Source organism: Podarcis pityusensis (assembly GCF_964106645.2).
Source record: "Podarcis pityusensis genome assembly, chromosome: 12".
Taxonomy (NCBI): Eukaryota; Metazoa; Chordata; class Lepidosauria; order Squamata; family Lacertidae; genus Podarcis; species Podarcis pityusensis.
The window spans coordinates 39,477,251-39,494,337 of record NC_138037.1 but is presented as its reverse complement, the minus strand read 5'-3'; the positions used below and the strand labels follow the sequence as shown (position 1 = coordinate 39,494,337).

Genomic DNA, 17,087 nt, shown 5'->3' with positions numbered 1-17,087 from the left:
CTTGCAAGTAATTAATGTTCCATGCTCCTTCCATTGGGACTTTGAAGTCTCAGTGAACTGCAGGGCAGTGTATCTGGATAAAATGAGGGGTGTTTGAGTATGGGGAGTGGAGACCATTTGCAGTTTGGAAAGAGAGAGATTTTGTAGATGCCCCTTACCCCTAAACAGCTTCAATTTTAAAGAAATAGCATGCGGGTACTGCAATGTCCATGCAGTAATTTTAAAGCCACATCAACGGTTTCCCCACACCACCCAGTTAGGCTTTCTTCAATTCTTCTTTCCTCCTTTTCTCCCTTGTCTTTGGCACGCTGCTTATTTTCCAGTAAAATGAAGAATGAAGATGGATTATTCAAAATTGATAACAGTAATGGACCATCCTGTAATGTTTTATTGAATTTGAGTTCTGTAAATTATGTGGTGGAGGGAAATTTGCCTGCTTAAGTATAACAGAAATTGCCACTGTGTTCGTATAATTCTTCATAGTGTAATTTAAGAAAAAGCACACTACCCATATCACTGTTTGAGTAAAAGGTAAAAAGGTGCTATTACACTATCATGACAGCTCTCCTCTCGCTAATAAGCGACAAAGATAAATGTGTCTGCTTATAACTTACTTGGCAGGACTCCAAACTTGCGGGTGGAGTTTGAAAATAATCTTCCACCTGGATATGAGATTTCAATCCATTGCAGTAAAGACAGCATATGAGGATGTTCTGCATATTTGGGAGCAAATCATATTTTTCTTCAGAGAGCTTTGAAGTTCCAGGAGCCTGATAAAATCTATCTGAATCAGTGATTACGTTCAAAGAGCAGACAAACTGGGGGCCAGACAGGCTATGTTTTAGTTCATATTGGCAGACACTTTCATTTATCTCCCTATTTTAAAGAATTCATAATTAGCTTTTGAAAGCACTGAAACTTATTGAACATATTTGTGCAATTACTAATGAAATATACTTGAATGATTTGTAAAGATTATGTTCATTTTTTGTGTGATGTGGCTGTGGCTTAAATTGACTTCTCCTGTAAGGGGAAAAACAGACCTCCTAAATTAGCACATCTAAGCTCATCCTCTTTTTCACTCATAGCAAAAGTTTAATAACAGAATTACAATACATTGACAAATTACTTTGACTGCATTAATGGGGTAATCACTGGTGTAGCTGGTTGCAATATAATCACTGTAATAATTATGCTTATATCTTATTTATTTAATATTATTTACAGACCACTTTCTGCAAAGTGGCATTCAGTAAAAATCAATAAGAGCATTTATGTTTTAAAACAACGGGAATAAATCAGTAAAACCTATGAGCTACAGCCCATATGACTAGAAAACTGCTGGTTTATTGCAATAAAGAAATGGCATAATTTAAGATTTGGGCATACCTCCTTTCAAGACAACCTCTTCTGACGGGAGTGTTGTGTAACACTTAAACCAGCCTTTCTCAACCTTGGGTCCTCAGATGCTACTGGATTACAACTCCCATCATCCCTAACCGCTGATCCTGCTAGCTAGGGATAGTGGGAGTTTTAGTCCAAAAACATCTAGGGACCCAAGGTTGAGAAAGGCTGACTCTAAGCCAGGGATGGAGGGCCAGTGGCCTTCCAGATGTTGATGGACTGCATGGTTGCTTCCACACAGGCCACTCACTTCTAAAAGGGCATCTGCAATATATTTTGAATAAAACTTCCCTTTCCCGTGTTTTCTTAATCAGTTTCCACGCATACACACCTGAATTAGCTGCACAATTGCTACATGACCTATCACTCTGCTGTACTGGCATATTAGATAGCTGTAGCCATATTCTTCTCTATAGATTGTCTCTCCACCCTAGTATTTAACCCTCCTTTTACCAATTGGCTTTATGTCTGTCTTCTCTCTTCCCACAATTGCAGCCAGGGGGAGAATCATGACTGAGTGCATAGTGATGGTGGGGGAGTGATCCTACTGAAAACCACCCCCCATTTGACATTTGGTGCTGGAGAAGGTGGGGCTGCCCACTGGCTACAGAATTTAGAAGTATGGAAGCAAAGTTCCTTTTCCATTTCTAGCTTAAAGCTGAAAAAGCAAGATAGGGTGGTTGTCATTGTCCGTGTCTGAAAATATTCAAGCTCCCATTAGGCATAGCCAACTTGATCAGTGGTCAGGGATGATGGGAGTTGTAGTCTAGCAATATCTGGAGGGCCACAGGTTTCACATGCGTGCTCTCGGCCATGGTGGGCATAGCGGTCAGGAAGCTAGACAAGAAACCTGTTGTCTTTCTCAAGGGCAGACAAACATGGGGAACTCCTAAACCAGTGCTACCGGTGATCTGATTACATTTGGAGGTATAGACATTGTCATTCTCTATACCTCCACACTGTCCACACATCTCATCCCTTTTACTTAAAGAAACAGTAGTTGAATAAATCAACATACAGTCGTACCTTGGAAGTCGAACAGAATCTGTTCCGGAAGTTCGTTCGACTTCCAAAATGTTCGGAAACCAAAGTGTGGCTTCCGACTGGCTGCAGGAAGCTCCTGCAGCCAATCAGAAGCCACAGAAGCCCCGTTGGATGTTAGGGTTCCAAAGAACATTTGCAAACCGGAACACTCACTTCTGAGTTTGCGGTGTTTGGGAGCCAAAACATTCGACTCGCAAGGCATTCAGGAGCCAAGGTACAACTGTATTGGGTAGTTTAGGTATAGAACATATGAAAATCTGAGTAGTAATATAACTTTCAGTCTTACAAAATGGCTCTGGCTGATTCTCAGTAGATGAATTTGGGATTTCAAGTACTACTTTGTGTATTCGGAGACTGTAACTTCTTGGGGATAGGAAGATGTTGGTTTCTTTTGAGTATTCCATGTACCATCTTAACAGAATATTATCTGGGTATTTAATTTCTTCCACAGTAGCTGATGCCATCAAGTATTCTCCAACAAATTTGATATAAACTTTGTCTCCTCTCTTTAAATGTGGCAGTTACTGCTTTGAACTGAATTAGTTATAGAATGCTCATAACTTCTCTTGGCTTGCTAATTTGAAGCAGCAACTTTTTCCAACTCAGGCCTTTTTGGAAAGAGGTTCTTCTCTAGGGTTGGAATAGTATTCTGATTTGTCTTTTCGTGAGCAATTTGCTGGACTGTATCCAGTAGAATCAATAGCATTGACCTGAAGTTTAAAAGAACAAGTATATATGTCATTTCCCCCCTCAAGATTTTCATTGCAGTCTGTACTGCTCATTGTCCTTAACTGTTGGTAACATAGCAAAAGTTATAAGATGTCCAGAATGACTGAATTCAGTTGCTGCAAATTGGATTATATTTTAGGCCATGAATTTATCTGGAATTCCAAAGTTATCAAAGATATTATTTAGTCGTACAACAGCACTGTGGCAGATAATGCCAGGCAAGGGAGTATCTCAATATACCTTTAATAGTAGTTAGTGTCTGCCAAATAATGTCCATCTCCCAGTGGGGTGTAGTGATGAAAGATTCTGTTGTCACAATCTGTTTCTTCTAAAACAGCCACAAGATAATATTTTGGTTTTTTTATGTCATTTCTAGTATTGTGCTATCCTCATGGCTTGTTCACAACTTGTGATTATACTTTTATCCCCTTGGTGAACAAGGTCTAGGATTCTAGATTCAGGTAGGTAGCCGTGTTGGTCTGATGCAGTCGAAATAAGTAAAAAATTGTCCAGTAGCACCTTAGAGACCAACTAAGTTTGTTCTGGGTATAAGCTTTTGTGTGCATGCACACTTCTTTAGATACACAGTGCTACTCTCCTGCCAACCTAGCAATTCGAAAGCACATCAAAGTGCAAGTAGATAAATAGGTACCACTCCAGCAGGAAGATAAACAGCGTTTCTGTGCGCTGGCTCTGGTTCGCCAGAAGTGGCTTAGTCATGCTGGCCACATGACCCGGAAGCTATACGCCGGCTCCCTCGGCCAGTAAAGCGAGATGAGTGCCGCAACCCCAGAGTCGTCAGCGACTGTACCTAACGGTCAGGGGTCCCTTTACCTTTAAGGTGCTACTGGACAAGTTCTAGTATTTCTTTCTTCATAGATTTTGGTACAATCAATACAGCTCCCATCTGTTATCAGCCTTTCCAATTTGCTTACTTGCCAGTGGTCAGCAAAGTACTTTCTAGTCATCTCTGAAACATTGCTAAGGTTTAGGTATTTAGACCGTCTCAGTGTGATATACTAGAAGACCTCTTGACATTCCAAATCTCTGTGAATAGCAATCTGGATCTGACAAAGAAAAGCATACACAGTATGAATGTAAGTTTGACATCCCCCCTCTTAACTTGAAAGTGTACGCTTGCATTGTGGGACTTTGTGACAAGATGTCTGCCATGGCAAACACTGGATGGCTTTGTAGTGATACTTGGTCCAAATATTTTCATGTACGAAGGTCATCAAGTGTTTATGGTCTGTGAAGAGCTTGGAAGAACATAGTCTATATAGAGACGTGTGTGTGTGTGTGCCTGCACGCTAGTGATTTCTGCCTTCCATTTTTTAGTGGAAAAGCAATTGGCATGTTGTGGAAAAAAAGCAATGCAGGAAAGAAGTTACAAACTATATGCTGAAATTTGTTTGCAGTAGGAATCCAGCTACAATCAGTACAACTAAGGTTTGCTGCACTTACTCCTTTCAATGTGTTTTAATAATTGGTTTCTCCAAGATAGTACTTATTACCCACTTTCCCAATATGTATTTATTTCGCTTTTACCAATAGTGGGCTATTATATCTCTACTTAGACCAAAACATAAAATCATTGTATAAGTTCTGTATGGATTTAACACGTTTACTGCATTATTTTGACATGACTATAGCTTTTACTTCTTTTATATGTTAATATATGCTATGTTTTGTTATAGATTATCCTAATATTTTGTGCCGAGTTTTCTGTTTGCAACTTGGGGCTTCCTCAGTAAAGTAGGTTATAAGCAATACATAAAATAAAGTTTTTCTGCTTCTGTAAGAATTATGGAGCAGAATGCAACTGACATCAATTCTGAATCATGCACTCCTCCTAGTAATGCACACACAAATAATTTTGAAAAATGAAAATGGTCGGAATGCAGGTACAAAAAAATTCATGGTGTATCCAGCTGACCACAATATAGAGCCCCAGTATCAAGCTACTCTAGCAGTGATGGAAGTGCAGAAACAGTTTTTCTCCTCTGCTGTTGAATCCTCTCAGTATCATCCAGCAGAGCTTTTCTGAATATTGTGAGATCTTTTGAGGTCTAGCCCAGGAGGAATTTGGTAGAGTGCTGTTATTTATTTGCAATGTACTCTGAAGAGTGGCTGGGGAAACCCTCTAGATGGGTGGGGTAGAAATAATAATTATTATAATTATTATTTATTATAAAGTTGCTCACTACCATCAGGATGCAGTGTTTATACCCTAGCTTTCATGAATAAATTTCAGTTATTGGAGCCTCATTATTTGGATAAGATGCTTGGTTGGGTCCAACCACCCATATTTTTACTTAACCCTCACCCATCATGGCTTATTAAATCTAACAGAGATGAGCTGAGCTCCAAATGCTGTACAAAGTCCCCCAAATGCTGTACAAAGTCAGAATTTGGGGAGAGGACAAGAACACTATCAAAGGGCTAGAAACGGTGCAGAATCAATTCCTTAGGAGATTATTCCCCTTACCTAAGGGAACAGCAGCAGCACCTTTATGCACAGAAGCTGGACAGACTTCTATCCATTTGCTGGGAATCACAAATGGGGAGAATTTTGTTGTACTCTTCTGCTTGTGAGCTTCCCATTGGCATCTAGTTGGTCACTAGTTGACACTAGTCGCCATCTTCTTTTTAGTCTAGTGTCTCCAAACATTCCTTCTTTTTCTCGATGGGCAGGTACTCTAAGGCTGAGGAGGTTACCACCTTGTAAGACACATGCAGTGAACGGCTCCTCTTTGTATATTATTTCTGTAGTAGAACACCCTCTGTGCGGTAAAAATCTCTGCCTTGGAATACCATGTAGTTCTCCTCTGAAACTACTGTCGCATCATATCCTGAATCTGTTTTGGAATTAACATTTGACCCACAAATAATTACATTTATTCTTCCTGGAAGGTCAATGCCTTTACAATATATACCGCCTAAGAAAAAATTGTCATCCATTTCTGTTGTCACCATTTGTACTACTGGGTATGACATATTATAGCACAGTGCTCTGTTTATGAACTCTTCCTGCACAGCGCTTGGCTGGACAAATTCTTCTAATGTTGTGATCTTTTTGTTTCTTGGTAAGCTGTTTTAAAGGCTGAGCCTCTTTGCTACACAATGTACTTAAAGTAGCTGGGCTACTTTTCATGGGCTTGCTTTTTTAATTCCTTGGCAAAGATAAAATTTAATTTGCCTTTTCAAAATGTATATAGTGTTTTATGGAGCAGTGGTTGGCTCCTCCAAGTCTCTCTTTAAGTTCTCTTTGCTCCCTGGTCTGGGTTTTGATTAACTCAGGTTGCCTTCACATCTCTATGACTTTGTGAAGTGTTAACTCTACCATCAGCTGCCTCCTTTCATAAAAAGGGCTCCCTCTAGTATTCTAGAGGGGGTTATGAGTTTGTTTTTGTTTTTATTTGAAACTTTGTATTCTCATTTTGTATTTTTTTATTGTGAACCGCCTGGTGATCTTCACATAAATGATGGTATGCAAATTTAATGATGATGGTGGTAATAATAATCTTGATGTGGGTATAATCTTGTTAAGGTTGCCTGAAGAAGAAACAAACAAACAAAAAACCTGTGGATCATCCTATCAAAGCCATTTGCTGCAGGTTTAGTTAATAATGCAGATTCACTGGCCACCAGTGAATCATTCCTGGAGTGCCAGGCAAGCTAATCAAGTAGATCAAGAATGAAGAACTTTCGGTCCTCCAGATGTTGCTGAACTGCATTTCCATCGGGCCTTGCAGGCATGGCAAGTGGTCAAGGATGGAGAGAGAGGTAGTTCAGTAACGTCTGGGGGACCAAAGTTTCCCATACTTGAAGTAAATCCCACTGCTAAGAAGCCTCGTGGTGCAGTGGGCCAGTGCATCTGGCTGTTAACCAGAAGGTTAGTGGCTTGAGTCCACCCTGTAATGGCTGTGGACAGGATCCTTGCATTGCAGGGGGTTGGACTAGATGACCCTTGGGATGCCTTCCAACTTTGCAATTCTGTGATTCTATGCAACTGCTTGGTCAAGTTAAATGATCAGCTGCCTAAAATATGGCAAGAAACCTAAGCCATTCTTAATCAAAAATAGCATGTTGGTTGGTTGGTTGGTTGGTTGGTCTGTTTCTTTGTTTTGGAGTGGAAACAAAACCTTCCTGTGTATTTCCTAAAGGAAGATAAGATCATTTTAGATACTAAGAGTCTGTTTGTGGTAGCTGATTGTGTGAGGGTCATTAGTACCTGGGTGAGAGCCCTTAGATGTCTACTTTTGAATCTTGACTACAAATGCATAAATAAATGAGTAAATAATCCCCATTGTGAGTTGGCTGCAAATTCCAAATTTTGTTGGATAATTTCCTACTATTTTCCTGTGTTTGTGTGTGTGTGATTCTTACAATTATTTGGGAAGGAGAGAGGGAAAAAATATTGAGACATTGGCCATAACCAATTAAGCCATGTTTCCAATGATTACCTGTGATAATCCAATCCAACAATTAGTCATGATATTTTTCAAATGTTGGGCGCAGCAGGGGGTGGGGGGGAGAAGCAAAGTACTGTTTTCAACATGACAATCTACAGGTGGATTTTGCTCTCTCTTTTTTGTAAACGAGTTCTGTGTAAATTGTGAAACTGCCCTCAAATTGCCTATATCGTTTTAATATATGCCTTATTGCAGACCGTGAATCGCAGTGATGCAATAATGCTGCAGAATTACTTGTATTTTATTTATTCTTATTCTTATTGTCTGTCTTAGAAAGATTTCATGGCAAGTTAAGTCAGTAAAAAAGAGGAGACCAATTAAGCAGATTCAGTCTGTATTGTGCGTAAAGCAGATGCTTAATAAAATTAGGAATACAATTGAGGCTCTCTTCTGTATTACCTAAATTGTCAGTAATATATTCCTATGCAGGATGAATGCCTTTTTGTTGTGCGTTTTCTAAAGTTAAGGAAGCAAAGCAAATCATGATTAGCAGTGGCTGTTTGTTATATAAGGCTGCATAGAGTAATATGGCTTTGTGTTTGTTTGTTTGTTTGTTTGTTTGTTTGTGTGTGTGTGTGTGTGTGTCTTTTTCCTCTACAGGGCTTGCTCTCAGAAATCCTGCGAAAGGAAGAAGACCCCAAGACTGCATCACAATCTTTACTGGTAAACCTTCGGGCTATGCAGAATTTCTTGCAGCTGCCGGAAGCAGAAAGAGATCGAATATACCAGGATGAAAGGGAAAGAAGTTTGAATGCAGCTTCTGCAATGGGCCCCACACCTCTTATAAGCACACCGCCCAGCCGACCAACACAAGTAAACTATTTTAAAGTCTTTCTGATCTGCTTGATGCTAAATGATGTGCTTTGATGGTGTGTGAAAAAGAAAGGCAAGCTGTATAGTTGCCGTTTTTTCAGATACAGTAATGCAGCTGGAAGTTCTGATTGAGTTTTGTGTATCAAAATTGCACAAGCAGTGCAGCCTGCATTTCGTTCGCATTTTTAAAAAGGAAGTCAGCAGTCTTAGTAAGTCCTCAGATGGATTGCAGAGATTTAGCCTTGTAGTGTGAAGTCAACCAGGTACAAAATTATGATAGTTCTCTGAAGCTCCTAAAGGTTTGCACTAGCTCTGAAATAATGCTTAAAATCCTGAAGGGTGTTGCAGGCTCAGTTAATTCCATTTGATCAGTTATAGGCACAGTGAGTGCCTGTACGTGGAGCCCTTCAAAGAACACAGTAATGTGTGAAGGGGAGGTACATCTTTGAATAGAAAGAAATAACAAATCTTCAGCCATGAATTACGAATGATGGATTTTTCTTTTAGCAACAGGCATAGCTATATGTATTTTTTAAAATAATCAGTAATTTCATTGACATTATTTAAGCAGATTCTTCAATAGTTCTCGAAACCCAGTCAAAGATAAATTGAACTAAAGTTTTTGAATTAGAGGCTGCATGGACCCTCATTGCTGCTGAGAAGGCGTTTGTCTTCAGATACACTGCTCACAATTTCTAATTTCAGAGGATTTCTTTCTGTGAGCTTATCACTTAATTAAGATCGTTTAAACACCTTTGAAATCTAAATGCTTGGCTGTTCACTATATAGAAAATAGTTCTAATTGACTACCTTTGTGCCAAGTCTTATTTTAATGACACACGTGAAATGGCCAAAATATGAAATACAACCTTCCATCCTTGAGAAATAACCATGGAGAGGACAGTTAATGGAAACACTAACATTTAAATATAAATATGCTTCCAGGCGCCACTGTAATAATGGAGTAGTAAACTTTGTCCTGATAAAAAGCCATTCTGAATGAGAGCAACTGCATTTATTATACCTCTTGTGCCATTTGAAGAACTGAACTGAAAAGTAGTTTGTTTTGCCTGGAATGAAGTACTTTATGAATTTTAATGTACAATGTCATATTAAAAGCTAAACCAGGATTAAAAAAGATTTTTGTTCCTAAACTAAAACAGTACTTATGGGAATATGTATATAAAAGGGTTGGGTTTTTTGTTTCATTTTCACATGGGAAAAAATATGAGAAAGCCCATATTTGTGAAAAGCTGTTAAATTACCTGTTTGGGTAAATTTGGGCTTCGTTCAAGAAATATGAATGACTCCAAATTTTCCTGTTTTTATTGTCAGCCAAGATAGATAGAATTGCTAGGAGATGTGTCTTTTCTAAATATTTTTTAAAGAGCTGCTAGGAATGGAAATTATATTTTCTTAGACAGATGAGAATAAAGGCTCATGGCAGTTTCATAGAAATGTTAGCAAAGTTTTGTCACCATTACAAATAACTGCATAGTTGATGCCTAGTTGTATTAAATTTTTTAGGTGTAAGATTTTAGTAGGCATTTGTTTCAAATTTTGTGAAGTGCCTTAATGCACTGATGATGCTGTATAAATGACAACTCTTCTTATGGGATTTGGTGGTGCACCAGTTTAACATAGTGAAGTTTTTATGTCCTTTTGCTTCCACTTTCTTCCTTAGCTCTGTCTTGAGTTCATTCCTTACTCTAACACTAAATTATTCTTTTTCAGAAAACATAGTATTATAAAAACTTCTTTTAAATATATATATATATATAAAGTATCACACACATTAAATTGTGACTGATGCTTTCAATAGAAGTTCTGGAGGGGGAAAAGCCTTTGTAGATAGCCTCTGAAAGGTTAATTAGCAATACGTAGTGCTCAGCAGAGCACAACAGGCTAATCATCCATGATATTCTTAATGGTTCAAGAGAAACTGTTAGAAAGGAAGGGAAATGTTTTTGAGGCTGATCTGCTATGCAAGAGTTTGGAGAAATGAAACAACCCTTCTCCAATAACCTATAACCCAAGTTCATAAAGGTATGCCAAGCAGTCTAAAGTAATTTGTCCTCATCTCTCGTCGTCATCTCCCTCCAAGTTTTCAAAGAGTCTTTTAATATTTGTCTACTATTATATTTATCTATACCCAGTTAAAAGAATCTCATGCTCTTGACATTATTTGGATGAAGCATGTTAGAAAATGTAGTGTCTGGCTTGCTAGGTAACCTTCCTACGAAGAACTGATCGATGAGACAGGAATGACCCTAGAGCAGTGATGACCAAACTTGGCCCTCCAGCTGTTTTTGGACTACAACTCCCACCATCCCTAGCTAACAGGACCAGTGGTCAGGGATGATGGGAACTGCAGTCCCAAAACAGCTGGAGGGCCAAGTTTGGCCATCATTGCCCTAGAGTGTACACATTTGCTCGTGTTTTGTCTGGGTGCCTGGAGTTGCTAGGTTTGCCCAGCAGCGAAGAGCGGAAACTTTCACCTTGCTTGTCTGGGAGGGCTTCGGTTGATGGTGCATCTTAACAGATTTCTGCAGCCTCTCCCATCAATTGCTGAAACCAGAGACGTGGATTATTTGGTCAGCTCCATGAAATGTTGCCTTGTGTTGTGAAAGCAGCCCCTACCCCATGATGGTTTCTAGTCAAGAACACAAACCACCTGGCCATCTGTCAGGGAGCCTTTAGCTATGATTCTTGCATTGTAGGAGTTTGGACTAGATGGGGGTACCTCCCAATTCTATGATTCTATAAATCGATAAAATCTGTTGTTGTTTACATATCAAGGTGGTATACATAGTTCTTCCCCTCCATTTTCTCCTTACAACAACCCTGTGAGGCAGATTAGGCTGAGAAACTGTGACTGGCCCTAGGTCACCCACTTTCTCAATGAAAAGGAAAGGCACTTTGCATGTGCTCAGGAACTTTTACTAGGTTCAAGCTTGCTAGTTGAAATAATTATTTCATTGACTTTATTCAAAACTGGGCTGGTGGAAGGGTCTTGGGGAAGTGCTAACGGTTCCAGGCGCTGGCAACTCACACAACACAAGTAGTGTGTTGTTACAGCTGTAGTGCCATTCAGTTGGGCATCCTTTGAAATTTGACGTTCATATCTTATTTCCCAGGTAAAAACTACAGCTATTGCAACAGAAAGGAATGGAAAACCAGAAAACAATACTATGAACATTAATGCTTCCATTTATGATGAGATTCAGCAGGAAATGAAGAGAGCTAAAGTGTCTCAAGCATTATTTGCAAAGGTTGCAGCAACTAAAAGCCAGGTAAGGGCCTTATCAGGCATCAGTGGGCTACATTTGCTTTTCCAACATTTGTTCCAATATGGAGTTGATTTGGCCTGCATTTAAAGGGGGAAACAGAATGCTATATGGACATGTTGGGTAATAACAATGTAACAGTTAACATTCGAAATATCTTAAGCATGCTTAGCTTTCTTTGAATGTTGCCTTATCTGTTTTTGATGTTTTTCCTAGTATTATGAGGGAAAGCTACCATCCAGGGTCACACAACTCAAACCACACTGAAGGTCCAAATTATATACTGCTACATTGATCATCATAAATAGCCTAAATAGTCTATTTTCATTTAACTTATTAATTTTAACTCTTATCTTCCCCCCTCTCTTTCCCCCATAGTTTTCTCTACGATTATATTCATAATCATTATTATTACACCACTGTTGACATCTGCAAACCTCTGTTAGCCCTTCCTCTTTTTCAGTTCTTAACATACTGTCTCCCTGTACAACTACTGGTTTGAATCACCCCCTCCTCTTATCTTCGTATCTCTTATGTATACAGTGTCTACCCAAAACTATGTCAGTATTACCAGGCGGTCTAAGCTTGAGGCTTCTATCATTTGCATAGAAATACTTAAACTTCTTGCCCCTCTCTAATTCTGTGTGTACCTTTTCCTATGCTGCCTTATTTTTTAATTTATTTTTTATTGGCTCTCATTCGGTTCAGTGTATCATTTTTTGCCTTCTTGCCTTATTCTGATGACACAGATCATTTAGAGTCTGTTCTGTCCCAAACCGGAGCCTTTCTCAGCATCTGCTGCTACTGCCCCAGAAACCATTTTAAATGCTGTTGTACAAGCTTTTCAATTTTAAGTACCAGTAGTTGGGTGACAGTATAATACAAGTGTTACCTATAGAATATCCAATGGTTTAATATGAACACTCTTTTTTTAATGACATTGAATAGAAAGTCAGTGTGCAGAGTGAAGGTAATTTACTGCTGGAAACAGAAATGGCATGTTTGATTTTTTTTCTCCACATAGCTATCATGCTCAGTTCTTGTATGTTCACTGAAGATAGTGGTACATTATTGTTAGCAGATCTTGAAACACATGGCCAAAATTAGATTATATGCATGAAAATATGTGAAAACAGGGCAGTTAAATACAAAGTTGATTTGAGTGGTAGATTATCCTTAGCCATGATATCAGCTTCTTAAAACTACCCAAAGGGTGTGTGTTTGTCACTTATAGCTTGAGTAATATAATATAAGTTCTCTGTATTAGTGGTGTATTTTGGACTCTGTTGTTGCAGTTTGTTTTGTTATTTAAGCTTCAACTTTGGAAATATTTGCAGTTGGGAGTCGCTCCATCTTTCATTATATAGAAAAGATGTTTCTTTTTAAAGTTATATGCTGTAAGGAATACTTAAAAGGATATTTTGGAAATGTTATATCAAAATGATTAAACTCAAGCTGTGGACTGTAAAAAATTATAGCTTTACAGGCCACATGCCTGCCTACCCTTCAATCACTGTCAAAGTGATAATTTCTGCAATAATATGTTTCTTTTATTGTGGGATTCTAAACACCAAGTGCTGTTTAAACATTAAATGGAATTGTTTATGTTAGCTCTATACTCACTGTGTCATACACCAGGCCACTATAATCTCTCATGGAATGTAAAAATTCTGTCATGAATCATGGCTTGTGTATTGGAAATTACTGTAATTTTGATTGGAAATTACAGGGCTCTTGAAATGTTTCTAATTATGATAGAATGTTAACCGCGACTTCAAACCTGTGTGCTTCTTTAGATGTCTTTTATTTTCATGCGAAGGTTATGCATTAAGATGAAACATCCGTTGTCAGCACCCGACCGTGTTACCCATCCTTAGTCTTTCCCAGTTTTCCTTGGATATTGTAGCCATAAACTCACTTGGTTGCTAGTGTAGTTGATACCAAGATTTTATCCCCACCCCTGAATTCTAACTGCATTGTAAAGTCCACATAGGACGCATCTTATAATTTAATTTTAAATCTAGTATGTCTTTTGTTTTGAGTATAGACCAGAGGGAATATCGGTAATCTTAGGAAACAGGAAGTTTACATATAGTTGAAAATAATTGATCTAACAATAACAGTATTAGGTGATACGTTATTGAGAGCACCTCTAATCTTATTTGAAAGCACGTTCTGCAGTGTACATCCAGTTATTATTGACCTAAGAATATTAGTACATATACTTATGCACTTTTTAAAAATAGCTTGCTGAATATTACAGAGCACTTTGTGCAAGAGGCACCATTACTAACAGTCCATTTTAATTATTCTACTGGTTTTAGTTTTAAACTGAAAAGTGTGGAATTACTGGCTTTTAATTTCCAGACATTGTGGTCTAGGATTCCTAATATCACCAGTTCTTGTTCACATCTTGCTTTTTTTTAACAGTGTTATTTGTTCAGCATGGTTCAGCTGTGCAATAGGGCTTTTGAGACTGCAATCCTATAGACTGCAATCCTGTAATAGGTCTTACTGGTCTTACTTTTGAATAGGCATGCGAGTTTCCCAACAGTAAAAGGCAATTGGTCAGTTCTCTAGTGGAAGCCACACTTTGGGCTGCTGCTGAAGAAAGGCAATTAAGAAAGTCCTGGAGTATGCCATACTCCTGGGTATGCATCTCAGAACAGCACCCATTGTCTTTCGATCCTTGTCATGGCCTTCCAAAATGGTTGCATACCACTCATTCCCTACTGAATGGATAACTGAATTTTGGGATGCTGAAAATTGCATTGTGGAAAACAAACGTGCCAATCACCTTAATGCAACCACCATTTAAACAAATAGCTGCTGCTACTGCAGTACAGTCTTCTGAGTAGTAAGAAGCGGACATGGAAAGAGGGCGCACAATTTAAAAATTAATAACTTATTAACAGTGCAAACTGTTTGAGAGTGGAACAGGCCACCTTCATTACAAGTTTTTAAGCGCAGGTCAATGGCCACTTATCGTGTGAGGTAGTACTGGATTTCCTGCATCAGCAAGGAGTCAGACTAGGTCCATCCAAGTCTGTGATATCCTGTCGAGAACAAGGATAACACATAACTAATTATATTTGTACTATACAAATATATAGAACGAAGTCTTTTCTTTCACTGTCACAACTGCATTATTTATTTTCACATGTAAAATAGACAGTTGTCATTTGGGTGCTCTCAGACTTCTTCACTGTACAGTGTGACATGAAGACTACTTCTTTTTTTTTTTGCTAGGGTGTTTCCCCCCTCCTTGTGATGTTAAAGGGGACCTAAGTATGTAAGAAAAAATCTTGGCAGCGCTTGTGGTTTAGGGAAGCCCAATGCAGAGTTTCGCTTTTACAGTGTGGTAGCGTCTAGAAACAGCTGCTGCTTGGTCATTTGAATATGGCCCTGCCATTTTGCACAAAATGGATCCCCTTATTACTTAGTTAATATCACGATGGCATTGCTTAAATTGCACTGGTATTTATTTTCTGGTATGAATGTTTGATAGTATTTTTATGTTTCCATAAAGAACTATTCATCTGGCACATCATATTGGATAATCATGAAAAAAAATTAGATTGGCTATCATAGCTTTGATCCATTTGTTGCATTGCAGTAACATTCCTCCTTACATTAGTTTAGCACCAAATGCTATATTCAGAATATGCATTGTTAATTAAAAAAAATTATCCTGAGTATCTAAGACAGATTGGATTTTTAAAAAATAGTATATTCTGGTATTATTAAAATATCAGGAGGAAAGGGGCAGGATATAAATTCAACAAATAAATAAATAAAAGATTTCTGCAGCTATAGCAGTGAAACTGCAAAAAAACAAATGGGCCCAATCCAGGTTAAGCACTTTTTTCTTACTGATTTAATGGCTAAGTATGTGCTTGGATTTCCCCGATTTGAACTAAAGGGTCAAGTTTAACAAACTTGACTGTGACCAGTATATTTTTCCTAAATATGCTTCTCTGGTTGATACAATAAATAATGAAGCCATCCCCTAAACACATTATCCTTTAGAGAACGATTTCTGTTACCGAAATGTAAATAAGTCACAATACATGTAAGCATTTTAAGCATATTTGCATTCTGCCCTGCTCAACAGTAATTCACTGGATTCTATTAAGCTGTTATAAAACTTCACTTTGCATGGAACATTCCGATGTAGAACAGAGTGCTCACTGCAGTGTGATTTGATTCAGTTCTTGGCCCTTGTTGGAGACATTTGTTTTTCTAATGTATATAGTACTACATGTACTTTCAGTAATCTGATGTAGCTAGAGATAATGCTGGCCCACTCCTTTGCTGCATGTTACAGTATATTGCCTAACTTCCGGCCCTTCTATCTTTATCATTCCAGTTGTTCAGTCACTTACACGAGCTGAAATTAATAGGCTCCCATAGCTTGGTAGCAAACTACATGTGCAATGCTTGGCTGCTCTATGAGCATTTTAATTTACGGTAGGAAAGCTGTGCACAAACATATTATGTAATTATACACTCCTTCTCAACTTGTATTTTACAAAGGAAATTGTGGTTTTGAACATATTTCCTACACTTTCTTGCTTTCTTTTTCACTCTCTCATGCACACTTCTAAAACTCAGGCCATGTCTTCTCCTAGCTCTTCTACTCTCCTTGTGTGATTTCATCTCTTTTTGGACCACAGCTGTCTGGAATTTACATCCTTACATCCTTGCTTTTCTGTTGCCTCTGGTTTGCATTTGTTGGCGGCAGGGGGTTGTTCACAGCATTATTGGTTGTTCTGCTCTTGTAATGTTCCTCACATGCTTATGGACCCGGCCACTAGTTCAACAGGCATTGTGGTGGGGCTGCTTGTAAAGCAGTTAACTGAGCAGAACTGCTAAGTGTTCGCTTCAAACTGCAGATACCCTAATTTGCCCAGACAGGCATGTATTGCAACTAGGCTATTATGTTTCCGATACATAAGTGACTTGTTTCAGTATTTTAGTTATGGACCGAAACTAATGTTAACTGACTTTTGTCTTTTCAATTGTTGGTTTTAGAACAGCCGGAGCTTCTTTACTGACCAACTATATGTTTAATAGTGTTGCAAAATGTGTGAATTTTGCATGACTCTTTACACATGATTTTAAAAGCAAAGATGAAATAATATATAAATAGTAAAAGTGCAAACTTGCAAAATTTGTGTGGGGCATCTTGCTCTCAAGCACTGGAGCACCTTCTTTGGGGTTCCCTAAGGGAAAGCTTGTCAAGACTTAGGAACACTCTATATGACTGCTTAAGTCACTCTTGCCTCCAGGGAGCAGATATATATAGGGAGGATATGGTTTCTATGTTACAACA

The 17,087-nt window shown here is 38.4% G+C and overlaps 1 protein-coding gene and 1 long non-coding RNA gene across 29 annotated transcripts in view; one reads left to right on the top strand and one right to left on the bottom strand.

Annotated features, from left to right (window-relative positions):
* Positions 1-17,087, top strand: part of SATB1 (SATB homeobox 1) — a 117,363-nt gene that overhangs the window by 65,765 nt on the left and 34,511 nt on the right. For 20 of the 28 annotated variants that reach the window (XM_080974696.1, XM_080974703.1, XM_080974708.1 and 17 more), the window contains 3 exons: positions 4,516-4,626; positions 8,253-8,465; positions 11,603-11,758. In XM_080974696.1, the coding sequence (XP_080830822.1) occupies positions 4,516-4,626; positions 8,253-8,465; positions 11,603-11,758 (480 nt within the window). The remainder of the gene's footprint in view (positions 1-4,515; positions 4,627-8,252; positions 8,466-11,602; positions 11,759-17,087) is intronic. The other 8 variants (XM_080974701.1, XM_080974705.1, XM_080974702.1 and 5 more) reach the window with 1 other exon arrangement.
* Positions 1,191-17,087, bottom strand: part of LOC308459559 — a 70,130-nt gene continuing 54,233 nt past the window's right edge. The window contains exon 5 of the long non-coding RNA XR_013978141.1: positions 1,191-3,158. This is a non-coding gene — a long non-coding RNA (uncharacterized lncRNA). The remainder of the gene's footprint in view (positions 3,159-17,087) is intronic.